Source organism: Furipterus horrens, unplaced genomic scaffold (assembly GCF_987537825.1).
Source record: "Furipterus horrens unplaced genomic scaffold, mFurHor1.1.pri manual_scaffold_4, whole genome shotgun sequence".
NCBI lineage: Eukaryota > Metazoa > Chordata > Mammalia > Chiroptera > Furipteridae > Furipterus > Furipterus horrens.
Window position 1 is genome coordinate 71,782,976 of NW_028327174.1, and position 20,940 is coordinate 71,803,915.

At 39.2% G+C, this 20,940-nt stretch overlaps 1 protein-coding gene across 3 annotated transcripts in view; it reads right to left on the minus strand.

Annotated features, from left to right (window-relative positions):
* Positions 1–18,029, minus strand: part of KCNC2 (potassium voltage-gated channel subfamily C member 2) — a 194,592-nt gene extending 176,563 nt beyond the window's left edge. For all 3 annotated transcript variants that reach the window (XM_090273632.1, XM_090273633.1, XM_090273631.1), the window contains exons 1-2: positions 17,804–18,029; positions 15,915–16,623 (exon numbers count right to left, since the gene is read on the minus strand). In XM_090273632.1, the coding sequence (XP_090129758.1) occupies positions 15,915–16,604 (690 nt within the window). In that variant the 5' untranslated portion in view covers positions 16,605–16,623; positions 17,804–18,029. The remainder of the gene's footprint in view (positions 1–15,914; positions 16,624–17,803) is intronic.
* Between the last annotated feature and the right edge of the window lie 2,911 nt (positions 18,030–20,940).

A 20,940-nucleotide genomic window follows, 5' to 3' on the forward strand; every position in this document is an offset into this window, starting at 1 on the left:
TCACATTTGGTTACTCTATTTTATTAAATGAATAAGATAACAATACTGTGATGAATAGGAATCTTTTATTTTTTTCTGCTCTTGTCTAATTTCATTGCTGCTGCAACATTTCTTAGGGCACAGCATCCTTCAGTGAAGGCCTTGCTTCCATGTAATTAACAGGACAATCAGCGCCATCTATTATCACCAGCCAGATGCTTCTCTACATAACAGAGACTAGGCATTTGGTCCCACGGGCAATGTACTTACATAAAAACTTAAAGCACACTAATATGTAAACATTATTGCAACTTAATGCTGTTACTTTATTTGGGGACTTTAAGTACCACAAACATCTGTTAAACCATCAAAGTTCATGTTCTTACAAATGTATTCTCAGTGGGCAGTTGACAAATTAGAGTATCACTGTTCTCCAAGTGATACATTTTGTGTAACTGTTAGCCTGACAAGCTTCTTATAATAATGATAAAATCACACACTATATATAAGTTTGAATTTCTTCACTGGGATTACATATTTGGGGATTATAATAGATAAAAAGATAAAGGATGGCTCTTAGAAAGTAAGAAGAAACACTTTGTATGGAAGAATTATAGGAGAGAGCATTTACTGGAGTTGCTCCATTTCTTCCCAATGAGATCCAGAATCCATAAGAAACTCAGAGGCAGCAAGCACTAAAACAAGAGGCTGGCTGTGGGACAATTTCTTGGAGTTTTTCCACTTCCTACAGAATTTGCCCTCAGGATACAGCCATCAAGATCAGCTTTCTAAATTCAAAAGAAAAGATAGTTCCTAATTAGCTGCGTTGGTGTGATAGAGAAAAATGAAATGAACTTCTTACCACCTCAGATTTCCTCAAAAGTCACTGGGAAAAAAAGGAAAAGGAGGAGAAGAAAACGAACAGAAAGAGGAAGGAGAAGGGGAAGGACAAAGACAAGGAGAAGGAAAGGTCACTCCACATTAACTGAAATACACTGAAGTCCTGTCTCCAAATGAAACTTTCTTCTTAAACCTGGACAGTGTTCTTAGTTTGCCCACCTGCTTCTGCCCGTCTACCCAGAAGGGAGTCTTCTCTTTCTTCATGATCCTGACTATCTACCCACTTCACATTATAATCACCCCCATCATCTTTCAAAGGAAAAGATATTTGAAAAAGAAGAAAGGTGAATAGTCAGTTACATTTCACAGAAATTACACAAAAATTAATATTATATTCTTGGGCTTTAAACCAAAATTATAACATGCAAAGCTGATGTTACTTATAGAGAAGATTTTTCATGCCTCACCTCTTTTATGGTGCTGAATTACTGTAACCGAAAAACTTAAGGGGCATACATTGCATCTAATGTCACAGTCATAAAATCTATGATGTTCTGTTATGCTGTCTCTAAACCAACAATCGGTACTGAAATATAAAAGAAAAATCACAAAACATAAGACAAAATATTATAGTGTTAAACCCCATGAAAGAATAACTTAATAAATCAGATTCTCAAGTCATATTATCACTGAATCTTGAATTAGAAAAAAGTTATAAAGCTTTTCCTTCCTGTTGTGTAAACAGAAACGAGGGGAACATTCTCAACTTCTCTTTCTGCTTCATTCACTGCACCTAATCAAGCCACAATTCCACTTTAACATGTAACTATGTCTATTGTACTTCACCCCTCTGGCCACTGTCTTAACACAGGTCACCAGAATCTCTAACCTGTGTGAAAATTAAAAAAGGGGAAACCTCACTAAAATGAAGTAGGGAAGCAGAGGAGAAAGTTCCCACACTCTATGTCCATGACAGGTGGAACTGTCAATTACAGGCCACAACAGAAAAATCAGTCCTAAACAGGAACGAATCATCAATTATCCCCCCCAACAGGAAAAGATGTACATTATATCTTCTACAAGAAGTCAAATACCCCAGCCACTCGTCGTCGTCGTCGTCGTCGTCGGCAGCCGTCCGTCTCGAGAGACGATGGCGTAGCTTCTTGAGAGTCTATCTGCACCGCCGAGAATGGCTGTGCAGTCCACTCAGCCAATGAGAAACTGTCACCTCCCTGACTCTCTTTTCTATCCCACTCTCCTCCTTTTACTTCATAAAATAAACTTCCTCGCCTTTGTTTGTTGAATTTACCCATAGCTTTTGCTGTAACTTGTTGTCCTGAATTACAGTTCTTTGCTGGTCCCCAAATAACTCATTTTTGCTGATAAAATGACCGACTTTTATTTTTAAGGTCAGCACATGCTAAACTGCAGTCCTCCTCCTCAGCTCAATCCCCTCTTTAGTTAAAAAAAGATTCAGAATAATATTCCCAATTACAAATCTGCATGCCATTGTTCTGCTTAAAATCCTTCAAAAGCTTCCCATTACCACCAGAGGAAGGGGAAGTAGGAAGTGGAAGAGGAAAAGCTTTCGATCTAATGTTAGCCCTGTCTCCTGCCACCTGTCCCCACCCCTTACACAGCGCTGCAGCTGCACTGAATTGCCTGCAGTGTCATGCACAGGTCATGCCTCCTTTCCCTTTTTGAACTTTGTTTTAGCTTTTTCCTCCATCTCAAGAGTTTGGCTATTTCCCTTCCATCTCCTGGTACCAGCAGTGACATATTGCCCCCAGGAAGTTTTCTCCAACCTTGGGAAGAGTATGATAACCTCTAAAGCACCCTGTTCTTACTTTGACTGGGGCTCTCATGACATTGCACTATCAATTCCCTTTTATTCTTCTCTTCCAGGAGACCACAGACTTCTTAAAGGCAAGAGATATACCTTGACCTTGCCACTTGAAAAATGCATGGTACATAATACATACATATTAGATATTGTTCTAGTTAATCACTATTTATTTATAATGGACAGAATTATTTTTATAAGTTTCCTGACAGTTATTCAGTATTCACACGAAAAATTTACAGGGACAGACAACTTATTTTTTCATGAACATTCTAAATGCCAGAATGCTTCTTTAAAGTAGCTATTACAACTACACCATCCTCCAAAATAACTAACGCTTGCCGTAAGGGATGATGATGATGATGATGATGATGATGATGATGATGATGATAAAAGTGATATAGAACCAGGCACATTGCTGGATTCTTCACATGAATAACAATTCTTTGAATCAAATACTATTGATACCTTCCCAGTCCAGATGAAAAGAAGGAGGTTTAGATAAGCAACTTGGTGAAAGCTATATAGCAAGCAAGTGGTGTAATCAGAATTAAAACTCAGCCAATTGAGTCCAACCCTTAGCACTACTTCACTTCCACCTCAAACCAACCATCAGGCAGTCCTTTAATTCTTTGACCCTAAAAATATTTATAGTTAAAAATATAATAATAAATAAATTAAAAAATAAAAACCTAGTTAACTTTGCTTTAAACAGATTTCCAAGTTCACCTGTCCATGGATCTCTTTTAAGGGGAAATATCTACTCACATCCTGAAGAACTACAGATCTATAAAACACACTTTGGTAAGTACTGGCCTAAACATGATTATTCTCCTAATTCATTGTTAACTTGTATTTGCTTTTGGAGCAACCACATCACAGTAGCAGCATGTACTGGGCCAGTAACCTACTACAACCCCAAAGATGTTCACCTCACCTGAATCTTAAGCAAATCCTACTGAATTGGAATCTCTGAAGTGAGACCTGGAAATTGAAATTTGTAGTCATCATCTTATGTTATTCCTAGGCTCATCTAAGTTTCAGAAACACCATTTTTTAATATAAACTGAAATAACAGTGTTCAGTCCTGCCCTGGACTTAGCATCTTATATCTCATCAGGAAATATCATTTATAAATCCAGAAGTTCCTTCATTCCCAGTTTCAACCCTACCTACCTATCAAGTCTGTTCTCCTGCATTTTGGACCTTCTATTAACCCATATTTTCTGTCAGTCCTCCATGTCTGAACACCACTCAAATAGCCTTCCCTTCGACTGCTGGCAAACACTTACCTTTTTGCAGTTAACTCAAATGTCATCTCCTCCTCTGTATGAAAAGGTTGGTTCCTCTGTAGTCTTGGTGTCCCCACTATACCAATATCTCTATTGCAGTGGTTAATGTATTCTATTATAACTATGAATGTACAGTTCTTCACTTCCAACAGAATACAAGTGTCTTGATTGTAAATGCCAAATTTTAATACTTCTTGCCTTTTCAATACTAATGCAGTCCTAGCCAAAAGTTGAAGCTCAATAATAACCAGTTGAGGGATTCAAAATCATTTAAAAACCTTTATCTTTGATGCTTGATTATTTTTCAGCTTGTTTAGCTAAGAAATATACTGATGGCTGGTGACAATACACATCGACCAATCAGTGTGAACCATGGTGGCCTAAGACAGAGAAATCAGAGTTAAAATTAAATCAATGATTGATACATAAATAGAAAAATAACCAATTACGAAACAATCACTAATTTTTTTTTAAAACTGAAGAGCTGATAACATGCACAACTAAAAATTGAGCACTGGACTCATAGGAGAAATTGAAATAATTAAATAACACTATACGTACACAAGACTAATCCATTTTGAATGTCATTGAAGCCTCCTGGTGCATTAAAATGTTTTACTTCACTAATTTGCTTGAATTCTGTATTTATAACATTGTACTCTAAATATCAAAGCACAGTCAACATCATTAAGAACGTAGGAATTAATCATAAGCTCACAAATGTTTAATAATCATGATACAAATATGATTATTGTTCAATGCGATGCACCCCCTAATCATTTTATTATGACAGAGAGATTCATTCAGGACTAATAAATAGTAGGTTTTCAATATCTTAAAAAAGAAAAAGGCTACCTGCATCTCCACAGAAAAGTGCCAGCTAAAGATCTATTCTGTCTACTTCCTACTTAATTTAAATGAAGGTCAGGTTTCATTAAGGACATTTTAGTAATATTCATAATTGCCATCTCATTGCCCATGCCAAGAGAGAAGCAAAACAATTTAAATAATAAATCAAATTATAATTACTGTATTGTTCTACTTACCTAGTTATCAATTTTATTCATTTTATAAAAATTAATATGCCAAAATAGTGGGGATGCTTATTTTTGCTATGATTACTTTGCTATTGTTTCCAATTGAATTATTATAAAATATTCACTTTTGGCAAATAGTATCATATTCTATATCAGTAAACATAAATATACCAAGTAAGCAACCTCATATCTGAATTTCTGTTGTACAATTTGCAAACACAAACACAAATCTTACATAAGTTCTGAACAATGTCTGGCCCTTTATTAAGCCCAATCTAACAAACTACTCAACAAACGATTTTATATTGGTGCAATAGTCTTTGCTTTAAAAATTCTTAATAATGTATAAAATTTAGAATCAACAATATTGTCTGAATATACTAACAATATTAATTTTAAAATCACCTAATTTTATTTTTAAAAATCTTTTGCATTTTATCACTTAGTGACCAACTTAAATTTTATGAAAAATTATGGGCAAAGTATAGGTAAGAGAAAGTGTGTGGCCAACAGGTGGTATAATTTCATGTCTGGCACTGTCTCCATAGGGACACTCAAAAGAAAAACACCTTCCATGGATGAGACTAAATCAGAGAACACCTGTCAGGAATGACTTTCTTTACCTTTGCTCCAGTTGGTTTTTTTTTTTTTGTTTGTTTGTTTGTTTGTTTTAATATATTTTATTGATTATGTTGTTACAGTTGTCCCAAATTTTTTCCCTTTGCTCCCCTCAGCTCAGTAACCCCCTATCTTCCAGCAATCCCACTGCCCCTTAGTTAATGTTCATGGGTCATGCATATAAGTTCTTTGGCTTCACCCCTTCCCATATTATTCATAACTTCCCCCTGTCTATTTTGTACCAACCAGTTATGCTTCTTAATCCCCTCACCATTTCCCATTGGTCCCCCCTCCCCCCTCCCAGCTGATAACCCTTCAGATGATCCCCATACCTATGATTCTGTTTCTATTCTGGTTTGCTTAGGTGGATTTTGCTTTATTTTTTAGATTCAGTTATTGATAGTTTTGAGTTTGTTGTCATTTTAATGTTCATAGTTTTGATCTTCTTTATCTTAAATAAGTCCCTTTAACATTTTATATAATAATGTATTGGTGATGATGAGCTCCTTTAACTTTACCTTGTCTGGGAAGCACTTTGTCTGCCCTTCCATTCTAAATGATAGCTTTGCTGGATAGAGTAATCTTGGTTGTTGGTCCTTGCTTCTTGCCTGCAAAGTTTCTTTTGAGAAATCATCTGACAGTCTTATAGGCACCCCTTTGTAGATTACTCTCTGCTTTTCTCTTGCTGCTTTTAAGATTCTCTCTTTATCTTTAACCTTTGGCACTTTAATGATGATGTGTCTTGGTGTGGTCCTTTTCAGATCTAGCTTGTTTAGAACTTTCTGTGCTTCCTGGACTTGTATGTCTATTTCCTTAGCCAAATTTGGGGAGTTTTCCTTCATGTTTTTTCACAAAAGCTTTCAATTTCTTGTTCTTCCACTTCTCCTTCTTGCTCCCTTATGGTTCAGACGTTGGCATGTTTAAAGTTGTCCCAGAGGTTTCCAAGCCTCTCCTCATTTTTTTTCAATTCTTGTTTCCTTATTCTATACTGGTTGACTGTTTTTTTCTTCCTTATGTTCCAAATCATTGATTTGAACCCTGGTTTCTTTCCCTTCACCATTGGTTTTGTGTGGATTTTCCTTCCTTTCATTTAGCATAGCCTTCCCTTCTTCCCTTATGTGTTTACCATGCTTAAGCATATCTTTCAAGCCTGTGAGCATCTTTATTACCAGTGTTTTGAACTCTACATCTGTTAGGTTGACCATCTCCTTGTGTTAGGTTGGCTGTCTCCTTGTCACTTAGTTCTCCTACTGGAACCCTGATCCATTCCCTTTTTTGGGCCATACTTCTCTGTCTCCTCATGTTGGCAGGCTTCTGTGTTTGGTTGCCTCTGTGTCTTAGGTCGAGCTGTTACACGTGTTATATTGTAAGGGGTAGAACCTTAGCTATTTTGTCATTACAGGGAGACCTGTTTCAATATGGTGTGGTGTTGTATGTGGAGGAGAGGTCTGAAAGGGAACAATGCCACTTGTTCAGCACTTGCACCTTTTCCAGGCACTTCTCCCACTTCCTGTATGGGTCTGGCGCCTCTCTAGCTGTTGCCCTGGCCATCATTCCCAGAGTAAGTGGGTCTGTGGCTGTTCTAGGGTCATGGAGGCCATTTAAACAAGCAGACTCTGCTGAGAGACCAGCAGTTTCTTCCTTTGCCCCAATTCCCCACTAGTTTGCACAGTCAGAAACAATGAGGCTTTATTCTCCCTGGTGCTAGGACTATGAACTGTATGGTCTGGTCTGAGGGTAGGAGCGCTCCCCAGCTGTCCATCCCTACTTTTTAAAACATGTGACTGCACTTTCCACTGACCTGCCACTGCTGCTGCCACTGCACCGCGTCCTCTCCATCCTGGCTCTGCCCCTCTTACCTGTCTGGATGAATATTTCTTCTTTATATCTTTGTTTGTTGGACTTTCATGCAACTTGATTTTCTGGAACTTCTGATTGTCTCTAGTTTTGAGGTAGTAGTATTCCTTCTTAGTTGTGGAGGGAGATATGGCATGTTTATCTATGCCTCCATATTGGCTGGAATTGTTCCAGTTTTAAAACATGCCAATAATGTTGTCAGATACATGAAAAATGGCAAAGCTCTAAATTCTGACAGCAAACCTATAGGGTCTTCAAACAGAAAAATGAAGAAGACACTACTGGGTTGTCTGCACAGGATTTTCTTAACACATGGAACAGAGGGTTACACAGATGTCCTTATCATAATCAACTTTCGGAAGAAAATATCAGTCAAGTGACTGTAGCAAATTAGAAAGAATTTTTTCCCAATATTACCAGCAACACTTGGGCCCAAGTTTTTCTGTTTGATTCCTATAAAATGCATTCTCTCAAACATCTCTAAAATTATAGTGTTGCTTTAAATCACATCACAGTGCAGTAAACACAAACTTTGAATAACCATCTATTTAAAAAAAAAGGTTCAAGGACGAGTTTTACTGCCCTGTATTTACTGACTTCACAACAGCATCCAATCTCTTTTGCAGATCTTAACAACAGTTCCAAACATCTTTCACGCCTCTAAGTAAACCCACCCTGATCAGAGTAATTACATGTGAGAAACAAATGCCCTATAAAACACATTCACCATCACCAGTAGTTGAACCAGGGTTGCACTAAAAATGTCAAAGGCAGTAAATCAAACAAGAGTCAAAACCATATTACCAGACACAGACACAAAGAGATAAAGGTAGATATAGAAATTATTTCTTAATTATCTAAGTATCTCCTGAAGCCTATTATACATGGCTCAGTTTGAGAGCTAAGGTTTCTGTAGATCTTTTCATGGGGACTGTGAGCTGAAGGAAAAAATAGGAGGTAAGTGCATAGATGGGTGAGTTTTGCAGCTTTAAGGTAGAAGATCAGTAAGATGTGGAACTGGTAGAGAAGGCAACGGAGAGGGACCTGGAAATAAAGTGAACACCTGCAACAGTGACAATCCCCTACTATTGTTGAATAGGACTTGGAAGAGGGCAGACCTTATCCTAACTATTGTTAACATGCTCGCTGCTTCCCAAGGGCTAGAGTTTGTGTCTAATGTTAAACACAGTCCAGACTAGGCAATCAAGACTGAATGGGAAGAGCATCAGAAATCAGATCTACATGCTAGTCCTGCCACTGTCACTAACTGGGCATAGTTATGAACAAGGCAGCTGCCTTACTGTGAATTGAGGCAATTTTGCCAGATGATAGTCAGTTTTCTTCCAACTCGTAAATCTCGTAAACACCAGAAGTCTGTCGTATAGTATATCAGTTACCAATCTTATTTAAAAAGTATATATTTTGGGTATATGTAATACACATGTACATATACACACACACACTACTGTTCTCAATCAAAACTTTAAGCCATATTCCTACAAGTTTCTTCCATTTTTTTATCCCTATAAAAATTTTATAAACATATTCTGAGTATGTATCTATGTTATAATAGTGACTATATATTCTTTTTACGTAAATATGTATATCCTGACCTAGAAAAACTATGTTTTCAAAAGAGAAATTTGGAGTACTACATAATATATATAAAATATCTTGAAATATTATTCATTAATGAGTATATTAAAACATAAACTTATGAACTGTGCTAGACAGCATTATATTCCCTCTGCTTATTCTGATAGAATAGGCTCTAAAAGAGATAGAACTGAATAATTTGACACTATTTTGTAAACACTTAAATGTGTCAGGCATATCTGTAAATCCTCAAGTGAATAAGATATTCCCTTCTGTGTAAAATACAGGAAGGGAAAAAGGATGGTGTCTTTGACAAGGCACTTTTCAAATGGAAATAAAACTGAGATTATCTAATCAGTCATCCTTGTGGGTGGATGGATTTACACCTGCACTGAATCTTAGATTTAGGAAATGACAGAGCCGATCATCCTTATGGGTTTCGTGATGGAGCCATAGCAAAAGATTTCCTGAGATCAAATATGTGGTTGAGAGAAAGCTGTTTTCAATGGAAACAGGCAGCTAGGAGCCAACCTGTTTCTATGGTAACTAGAGCAGCAGTTACCCAACAGCTGTAAGGGAAAAAAGGGCAGAAAGTTATAAATGCAAAAAAAAAAAAAAAATTAATGCTGGTTTACCTTATCAGTGTGATGTTTCTTGTAGTACAATCAAAATCAGCACAGAGATGTTGTCCCTGCAACCACCAACCCCAGGGATCTTTAGTAATTAGTATCCTTGTTTCTCCTCCAAACCTAAAAACGCTAGACCTGGAAAGAAGTTTGGCTACTATCTAGTCCTATGTGTCATCTCCATATTTTTCTTTTTTTCAGAGTACAGCAAAGAAAATCACGACTCAGAAAGATGAAGGGAATTCTCCAAGGTCGCACAGCCAGTAGGGAAATCGGGGTTAATGCATAGGTGTCATTCATCTCAATCCAGGCATTTTTCCAATGTTGTTTCAACATATTTCCTACTCCTGATCTCTTCTCTTCCCAATACCCATATTTTAGTCACTTTCTGTAAAGATATTGACTGCACAGTATTAAAACTAACTACCACCTTTCAGCCTGTAAGAGAAGCAAAGAGCAGTGCGATTCTGTCATAAGAAACAAAAATCTTGACTAACCTTCTGGAAGAAAAGCCCTTCACATTTCAAGCAGAATTGAATTAGGTTTACATAATATATTGATGGTTATTGTTCAGACTATGTTACCACTATCTATTTCCCTCTGGATATCTGTGTTTATCTTTTATCAGTCCTTCGGTGCCCTTTACTATTTCATTTAGGCATATTTTTAAAGGGTGCCATAATAAAAATGATATATAACTCATAAGTTCAAAAAATATGAGACTTGAAAACCACATTTACTTTATTTGTAGTAGTAAAAATAAATGTTGTAATGATATACATTTTCAAATGGGAAAGACTGGCCTGCATTTTTATATAAACTCACACATTTCCTTATTTTCAGTTGCTTTGAAAATGTGCTTCTTGACAGAAGAAAAATTTCCTTGACTCTTATTTAGCTTTGTCAGCTGAAGTACACAAATGAGCTCTTAGAAAAAATTACAGAAAAAAATCATACCTAATCTGTCCAACTACATTCACCTTTGGTATCCCTAATGCCCAGCCTAATGCTCAGATGATCTAGTTCGTGACTCAAATATACGACTGAAAATACAACTGACTATTGAAGCTACTTAGTTCTTTTAATGATGTATTGAATTAGGTACTCTCTAGTCCTACCCAATGCTCAGAATATAAGCACATATTCTGAAAATATATGCATGTGTGAACTTTAAAATAGTGCCCTGGAAAGAGTGAAACAACACTTAGATACTTATATGGCAAATGCAAACTGTTACAGCAGATTCTTTTCAGGGCTCTGAAGGTTGAATGTGCATTGTTACATGGTTGGCCATGACTTTTAATTAATATAAAAGAGATAGAGTTGACTTTATCCCCAAAAATCCAGTTGTTTGGAATAAGTACAGGTGTCATCATCTTCTCCAATAATATTACAAGGAGAAAGACGAGTCACTTGGAAAACAGAATAATCAAGCTTAAAACAGCCTAACATTTTCATAATAAAATATAGCATAACTATACTTTAACACCATCATTTTTAACTGGAATATTTCCTGCATGTGTAAGACAATATTTCCATGCAAGCTGTTTTTGAGGAAAATGTTTTAATATCTCTAGAATTTTGTTTATTGTTACTTTGTTGCATTTTTAAAATTTAGTAGACAATGTCTTTAGAAAGCGTTTTATTATAAATACAGTGATGAGTTTATTGAGGGCAAAAGACTATATCTTCTCCATGCATTCCCAGTACCTTGCACAGTTTCTGGTCTAGAGTGACTGCATAATCAATACTCATTGAATAAATAAATGTTCTAAAATTTTTAATAATTGACAACAATATTTGATGAGCAAGATATATTTGGCCATTAATTCTTTGAACTGGGGCAATGCTTACAAAATAAGAATTAAAATATTTTCCTTCTTTAATCTTAATTTTTGACTCATCCTTACCTTATATGTTTAATTAAATGTTACATTAAAAGCCAGAAAATAGTTAGTTAGGTCATTTCCCACCCGATTTTGTTATTTATTTATTTATTTATTTATTTCTGTTTGACAAAGAGGGAAAAAAATGGCCCATTAAAAGTAAATTAAATATGTGCAATTCTGAATCCAATTCCAGATATTGAAATTTGAATTTCTGTAGTTTTAAGGACTAAAATTCTGGAAATAAATAAATATTTTCATGACTAAAAAGAATGATGGATTCACTATCATAGTCTATGTGTACTTCAGGAAGAACTGCACATAACAGCATACTAGATAAAGGTATGGAGAACACGCATGAAACAATCTAGACCCACACCAAAAACCCAGCATCTTAAATGTGACTCCATGGCAGTTCTTCATTTGTCTTTCTTTTTAAAATTTTTCTTTGAAAGTAAAACATGGTCTATCATGTAATCAAAGATCATCTTGCCAAGGAAGAGCCACACTCTAAAAGAATACTTAATTCAATCACTTTCCATCCCCCCCCAAAAAAATGAGTGAAAAGAAGAGAAATAAGGAGACACTTATAACTGCTCTCAGCTCTTTAATATTGTGAACAAGTTATTTAGGAAATTTTTATTCTAGTGTTTTGCCTCTGTATTATCTTTTTAAAACCTCTATCAAATCTAGAAGTTCTGTCAAAGAATCTCTTCCTGTTTCCTCCTATGCATTTACCTATGACAGAAATGTCTTCAGAGGAAAACACATACAAGTTTCATTTCTTTCTAACATTTAGATATTAAATTGAAAACACACAATGCATAATATTTTCACAAGTACAACTATGCAGCCTTGCCTTTTACTATTTGTAAATATCTCTCAATGGCATCAACAAAATAATCCCTCCTTTCTTTTTTCTTGATCTCATTTTCTCCACAATAGGTTTCCATGACAACTTATTTTTGAATTTTTATAAATTTCTATTTTTGAATACTATTCTTAAGCATAAGAATTCATAAGTATATCAGGGGGGAGAGGGGAGAAGGGAGAGAGGGGAAAGAAGAGGAAAGGTCTAGTCAAGGAATTAGTATAAATGACCCATGAACATGGACAAGGTGGAGATTGACTATGGGAAAAGGGGTGGGCAGGGTGAAGGAGAGTAATGGGGGGAAAAGTGGGGCAATTGTAATAGAAAAACTAAATAAAATTTTAAAAATTAAAAAATTCATAAGTATAAAATATAAACTTATTTACCAAATTAACTTGAAAAATTTAGATTTTTCAAATATGTGTTTACATCATAAATTAAAAGCAATAGAGGAGAGGAAATGCTGGCCAAAACAAATACAAAAAGAGCAAGACAAAAATACAATGCTGTAAAATTCAGTTAATTGTCCAGTTCTTATCACTATTGTTTCAGTCTGCCGGTTTGAATCATAAAAGTTAGAAATAAAACACATCTATTATGAAACTGAGACAATCTCTTCAATATTGGAAAAGATGACAAACTTTAAAAGGCATTCAGACAGTTAAATTGTTCGTCTCAAGTATATCAATAAAAAATTAACTAATATTTAAAAAATGGGTGTTCATTAAAGTTAAATACTTTGAATAAGAATACTTGTGGCAGTTAAGACCACAGCTGAAGCAAGCCACCTGATAATTGATATATGTCTCCTAGAACCATGTCCATGAAAAATACAATTTCCTCAAGTAATCTTCCAATGTAATTCTATTTATCAACCTAGTCAGATAACATTAAGTCAGGGCATCAGTGAACTTAAAGTGTTCATATAATAAATACTAACATTTAAATAGAATGGAAGGTTATTTCTGATTATTCTTTTTTAGGCAACTCTAGTAATTTGAAAAGGGATTTCCCTAAAGACAAGTCCTACAAATGTTAGCCACGCTGAAAGAAAGCAAAACATTACCTATCAACTCATGAATAAAAATGGAAGTTCAAACAGGGCTCATTTAAGGAAGTTAATTTCAATCCCATATCTTTATTCTAATGGTGGTAGTACAGGGTAAAATTTCTATTAGCCAAAGTCCAGGAATAGATATATTAAAAAAGTCACAGATGATCTTTCAAAGTTAGAATGCTAGTGAATATCTTCTGCTGCATTAACTCTCACAAGCAACATGATCTGCAGGATTTCACAAACCAGTCAGTTATAATCAGTTGTAGTGGGAAGGGCCTGGGGAGGACATCATAAGACCTCCAGATAATTTTGGCTCTGTCATTAACTTACTGTGTGACCTTGGCCATCACTTAGCATCTGCAATCTTAATTTTCCTCATCTACAAAATAAAGGGTCTTCACGGGGTAATCTCAAAGAAATTTTCCATGTCTATGATTCTCAACCGATTCTGCTTCTAATGGCTCTGTAACCTTAAATTAATCTCTAACCTATCTGTGTTCTTTCCTCACCAAAAATGGATGCAACCCAAATTCTTAATAATATTATATTGAAATCTTAGAAGGATTTTTAGAAAATTATTTTCAACTTAATGGTCTACCCTTTGACCAATAATCAATTAAATCAATTTTCACAGCAATAATAATAAATGAACATGTTCTTATTAAAGTTTTGGCTATGCAATCTGTCCTACAATAAAATGCATTCTATGATCATGGGGGAAATATAATAAGATAGTCTGTCCTTTTTACAGCACATGATCTGGAAACAAATACATATCACATGATGAGTCTGAAAAAAAATTGAGTTTATCTTTTTAGTCACCAAGGAGAAAGAGCATTGTGGCACTCAGCTGGTAAAAAAAAAAAAAAAAAAAATCACAGATGTAATGGTCATGAATCTGTGATTTAATTTAAATAAATATGTACTTGTTTGTTTTTTCTGAATGTCAACTTTTGTTGAGTTTACAGAATGGTCTTAAAAGGAAGCTTTCAGAGGTAAACCTTTGAAGCCTATATTCAAATACAATAATGTGGACCTCCTGGAATTTATGTATGCATTTAAATTCCAGATTCAATAGAGTAGCAGTGCTCTAAGTTATCTCTTTTATATTCAATTTCACACTGAAAACAAAACATATCTTCAGACTTCTAAAGTGGTGTCAGAAGCACATCTTCTGACAAGTTGGGAGAGAGACAGCTGCACAGTATCTCAGAGGCAAAGACTTCTGACGTGCAAAGACGATAATGAGAACGGTACCAAAGTGAAGCTGGGAGAATTCCCTTTCTGCCCAGGGGGGTATCTTTCCTGGGTGTCAGAAGCAAACAAGACACATGCACTTGCAGAGATTTAACAAAATACAAGTATTGTGTTCTCATATGTAATTAAAACCATTCACATAATGTATAATTTTTGGTTATTTATATTTCTTTTGTTTCCTTTAAACTGGAGGAACCATCATCGGTTATGTTTAGAGTTCCTTTATGGGATTTTGAAGAATCATTTGGGAATGTCAAGAACCAAATTTAGGCTGTCACTCAAGCTGGAAACTGAAAAGAAACATTGAGGAGGGGATCACAATCTAAATAGTAAAATAAAGTTCGCAACAATTTAAATTAGCCAGATTTAGAAAGTCATATGAAACTTGGATCACCAAAGTGACTAAATCACGTTCAGCCTGTAAAAAAAACATGAATACAGCCCAAGGAGAAAGACACCAGCTCCAAAATCAGTGTGCAGGTGGGCCTCTGGTCAACTCAATGGGAGGAGCAATCCCAGTATTCTTCTCCCTTGGAAAGAGACCAGCCTAAACAGCACTCAGGAGACACTGTCTTTACAAAATGAACCTCCTGGCACCCCTCTCCCACACCAGCCAGGTACAGAGATTCCATTTCCCATTCCTCTGTCCTCAGATTAGATCCCTAACTGAGCCACTGCTCTGGGTGAGTCAGATGTGAAGGAGTGTCAGCCTCACTGAAAATGTCAAATTGTGATGAGGAGGAGGTCTGAAGAGACATCCAAGCTAAAGGAAAAGTTGGAATAAAAAAGTCAAGAAAAACAAACCAACAAAAAAAAGAGCTCAAGATGAAGTTTGATACTGGTTTCAGGATGAGGTTCCAGACAGACTTGCACAGAGAAGTCGACATGTGCCCTTTAGGTCTCATCTGCTAAAGTGAATCTGAGTTAGAGTTGCGGGAGAGGAGGGAGATGAAGGGGAACCGCGAGGACCGGGGCCAGGGTCCCTGAGTTTACCTTTTACCAGACGGGCTTCGAAAGTCCTCCTTGGAGCACTCTGTTCCCTCCTCCGCTCCCCCACTCCCTATCCCAGAGGCCCTGGTTGGAAATGAACAGCCAGTTGGGGAAGGAGTTGGGAGAAGTTGGAGCAGCAGGCAAGGGGGTGGACTCTGGCCTTACCCTGGCGGCTCTGGACGAGTAGGGGTCCTCGAAGAGGGCCCACATGCGGGGCTGCAGCCTCCTCCAGCGCCCAGACTTGCCGTCGGGGCCCCCCAGGCCCGCGGCGTCCTCGATGCCCAGCCTCTTGGCCGCCAGGTCCTCGTCGTCGCCAGGGTCGCCGCCGATGAGGTCGGGGGTCTCGAAGGTGTCGAGCGCCTCCTCGGCGTCGCGGTGCTGCCGGTAGGTCATCCAGCAGCAGGGCTCCACGTCCGTCTCGTCGATGCCCCAGAAGGCCAGCTCCTCCTCGAAGAGCGGCCCGCACACGTCGGCGGGGCAGTGCAGCTTGCCGGTGCGGTAGTAGTTGAGCACATAGGCGAAGACGCCCGGGTGCCGGTCGAAGAAGAACTCGCGGCCGCCCCCGGGGTGGTCCCCGCCGCCCACGCCGCCGCGGGAACCGCAGTTGCCCGCGCCGCCCTCGAAGCAGCCGCCGGGGCCCGGGGTCAGTGGGGGCGCTCGCGGCGACGGAGGGGGCTGAGGGGGCGACGGCTGCAGCTGGTCGCCCGCCGCGGTCAGACAGTCGCCCTGGGGTTCGGAGGCGGCGAGAAGGGCCAGGCGCGTCCCGGGCAGGGTCTTCAGGGTGCTGCGATAGGTTTCATGCCGGGTGCCCCCGACATTGAGGATCACCCTCTCGTTGTTCTCGATCTTGCCCATCTCTGTGGCTCAGACATGACTGGGGGGAGGTGAACACAGCGCCAAGTTAAACATCTCGGCCGCCTGGGCTGCGCCATGGCCCCCACCCCCACGCCCAGCCCACGGGTGCCAGGATGCAGGGTTGGCAGACAGGCGAAGGGCGAAGGACCCTCCCCGGGGGATCGGCGCCCAGTCTGCTGCCGCCTCACGCCCCACACCTTCCCCGGGTTTCCAGAGAACCAAGGAGGGAGCAGTCCAAGTCTTCCTTGACCTTCCAGGACACCCTTTCCCCTGCTTCATACTTCACCTTTCTCCCTTGGCCCCTTCATCTCTTCACCCTTCACCCTCCCAGACATGATCTCTCCCTCCTCTTTCTCCTTCTCTCTTGCCATTTTCTTTCCCTCCCCCCTCACGCCCCTGCGCCCGCACTCGGGCCCCCTATCAGGTCCCTCTCCTCCACTCTCCACGTCTCTCTCTCCGTGCCCCAGCCTGGAGACAATCCCCCCCGGCAGGGAGTTCTCGCTACTGATCCAACTTGGCAGTGTAAGCTGAGACCCCCCCTCCCGGACTCAACCAGGTGCACCCCTGGCACGCGTACCCTCCGTCCACTCTGGATGGCTTCCTGCTCCCTGGAGCTCGGGGCTTGCCCTTTGAGCGACCTGTTCCTGGTTCACCTCTACTTTCCCTTACGAATTAGGCAAAAAGATTGAACGCATAAGTCAGAGCTATATATATATATATATATATATATATATATATATATATATATATATATATCCCTGATATTGCCTTTCACCAAGGAGACCTCGGGCCAATTTCCTGATCCAATTTCCTTTTCACCTTGTTTGTGTTGTTGCTAATAATATTATTACTACTTGGGAAAGAAAAGACTAACTCGGATCCATTTCTGAGAATAGTAGTGATCAACGCATCCCAACCCATCCCCTCTTCCGAAGAAAAACAAATGCCTTGGAGATGGGGGTTGGGGGTGGGGGGCTGCTTTCCAGGAGAGGCGAGGCCGCGGGAAGGGCTGCTGGAGGCACACCCCCTGAGCTGGAGTCCGGGCTGACGGCGTCCCCGTTTTCAGTCTCCCAGCCACCTCTCCCCAGGGCTCCGTTCACCTCCACATTCCTATTGCGGAATGGAAGAGGGATGCCTGTCTGCAGGGTCAGCATGCTCTTCCCGGCGGATCACCCCCTAAACCTCCCGTCCCCAGATACCTTAATGAGACCGAGATAAAAGTGGTTCTGCTTTGGTTTCCGCGTGGACGAGCTTCTCCGGGCAGCTGGACTGAGTCGCGACACTCATCCGAGCCGCCCTGCTCCAACGAGAAACTACTTGTTGGTGTGTTCCGGATTCAGGCGGCTGGGTCGCTTGTCTGGACGCTGGGGTCCCGGAGACAGCCCCTGTCGGCTGCCGGCCGCCAGCCGCGCTCCCCACCTTCATTCTGCGAGCGGGTGGCTCTCTCGGCGCCACGAGTCACCGTAGCGCAGGGCTGGGCGAACCATGGAGCTCGGGGCGGGTCCAGCCGGCGCTTTGCGCCCGCGGCGCGAACTGGCAGATCGGCTGGCGGTGGCTGGAGGGGAGCTGGCCGGGGAGGTCAGGAGAGCTCACCCTTTTGAAGGTGAAGTCACCCTGCTCCGATTTTGACCCGCAGATTTTGTTTCTCCCCCTCAAGCAACAGCAGCTGGAACTGCCCCTTCCGATCCACTCGCCATCAACCACCGCGGCCCCAGCACAGAGCTCAGGGAAGGGTGGGTTGGTGGGTGGGTTGGTGGGTGGGTGGGTCTGGGTGAGCTATGTTGTACCAACCAGGTTCAGCTATTTTTCTTTGGTGAAGCGCTATCCCCACCCTCTCTGGAGCTTCTGCCAGCCTTATTTCCACCTCGCTCTCCACACCCTTTCTCTTCCTGCTGCCTCACCCCCCTCCCAACAAGTGAGAGAGACTCTAAGACCAATTGCCTTTTCTTTTTTTTTTTTTTTTTCTTTTTTCCTTAATAACAGCTGATGGGAGACAGAGGTCTACTTACTGGTGACAAGTGAGTCTTGTTTCTCATGTCTTATACATGGCTCTGGCTTGCTCTTTTCAGTCAAATGTAGGTCTCCAGACACCACATCATGGTTACATAAAACAAGTTTTAAAAGTTTATTCCAGGACCTCAATGCTCAGGCAAGTAAAAATTCAGGTTTCCTTGTCAGAAGCGAAAACACACGCTACAGATATCCAAGTACCAAAGCAAGTATCTAATTAGCCATTTCCTCCCCTTCTTAAATTTGTATTGTGCCTTGTGTTAGTTTGCTGGGGTTGCCATAACAAAGTATCACAAGCTGCATTGTTAACAACAGAAATACATTATCTCATGGTTCTGGAAGCTAGAAGTTTGGAATTAAGGTGTTGTCAGAGTTGGTTCCTCCTGATGGCTGTGAGAAATGGCTCTATTCCACTTCTCTCCTTAGCTTGTAGAGGGTCATCTCCCTCCGTGTCTTCACATCATTTTCTCTTTAGGCAGATGTCTCTGTGCCCAAATTTCCCCCCCCCCCTTATATAAAAGCACTAGACGTAATGATTAGGACCCACCTTAATGATTTCATTTTAAATTGATCACCTCTGTAAAGACCCTATCTCCAAATAAGGTCACATTCTGAGGTGCTGAAGATTAAGACCTCCACATGTCTGAGGAGTTGGGGGTTGGGGAGTTGGGGGTGGAAGGAGGGAGACAATTCAACCCCTATCAGATCTCACCACCAGAAAGAGTGTGTTTCTGTGTCTGTGTGTATATTTCTGGGAAGGGAGGGAGAAAGGCAGGAGAGAGCAAGTACCGATTGCACAGGTATGTTTTGATGGAATTGGCATCCACAGAGTAGGTAAAACACCAGGTTGTATGGAGAAGGAAATCTCTTTGAAAAATAGTATTGATATTTACACTATGATATGAAAAGAGTGAAAGTTGTTAGTTACTAATAAAGTTTTAACAATATAGAGGACTGCAGGATGGGTAGTTAAAGATAAATAATTCACTAAAGAAAACACATGTCTGTTATGACAGTAAACAATTAAAGTGAAGAAATAAAAAGTTTTAAAAGGTCACTGATATCTAGGAAACTGTTGCAAGAAAATATGGTATGTGTACACTTATGAAAATGTTTCTAACAATATGACAGTAAATGTGTAGTAATAACCTAGGGAACAGCTTTGTGAAAATATAAATTTCCTTTACTAACACATGCAAAACAGTGTAAAGCTTAAATATTGATGGAGTGATTCTAGTTTTGCACTATTATCAATCACAGAGGAATTTCTAAAAATAACAGTAATAATTAATTTCAATTACCAGAAAATTTACAAAGAAAAATTATATTCAAATTCTAACATGCATCTTTATATTGTCTAGATGGTTACTTACATAACTTAATGTTGTAAATTCAGTGGGGTGAAAAGGCATATGCTTTGCTTTAAAATAAACTAACAATAGTAAAAGTGTAGTAACAGAAGCATTTATGATAATAGATAACATTTACTGAGATCTTATTATGTGCAAAATGCTGTATATAAATTACTTCTTTTTAATTTAATTGGAAAAATATTCACATTAAATTACAAGACTTCTAGAAAGATAACTCATACAGAGGGCTGGAACCAATAATGAAAACCTTCAATTTGATATTAAGTTTGTATTATGAGGGATCTATAGAGAAACCAAAAAAGCAGGGAGGGGATGCAAATGACTTATGGGGAGGTAGATAATAAAAAGATGTAATGAATCAATTTGAGTCTAAGCTTATATAAGCTATCTAGAAATAATCGCATTGACTAGAGGATCATCTTTTAGAAGAAGTCAGACTTTTCTTATGATTCATAAAGGATTAGATGTGAAATTAGGGAGTGTGTCAGATAAGTTTGAAAAGTATTTGAGAAATAAAAGGAAGAGATTGCATTTCACTTGATAATTGATAAAGCAATGAGTGAAATAGTCCTTGTTATTTTCCTTCTGGTCAATATAAGAAAGAAAGATCTTAAGACTAATATTCAGACTTCATTATAGAAGACAGGAGAGAACAGAAAACCCCTCCAGCTAACTCCAAAGGTTTGAACAATGGCAATGGAAAGCTGAAGGAGAAAAAGAAAAAAAAAAAAAAAAAAAAAAAACAGCTGTGGTTTCCTTTGTTGGTCTGTGTGGAGTAAGGATTTAAAAGACTGTACAGACATTACCCCTTGCAGAGAAGTAGCTGAAATGCTGCTTCCTTTACATCTTTGAGTCAGCACCACAGGAGGCTGTGGAAACTGAGCACTACTTCACCACCAGAGATGTGGCTTGATCTCATGAAGCCACATTGTGAATATCAGAATGACATACTT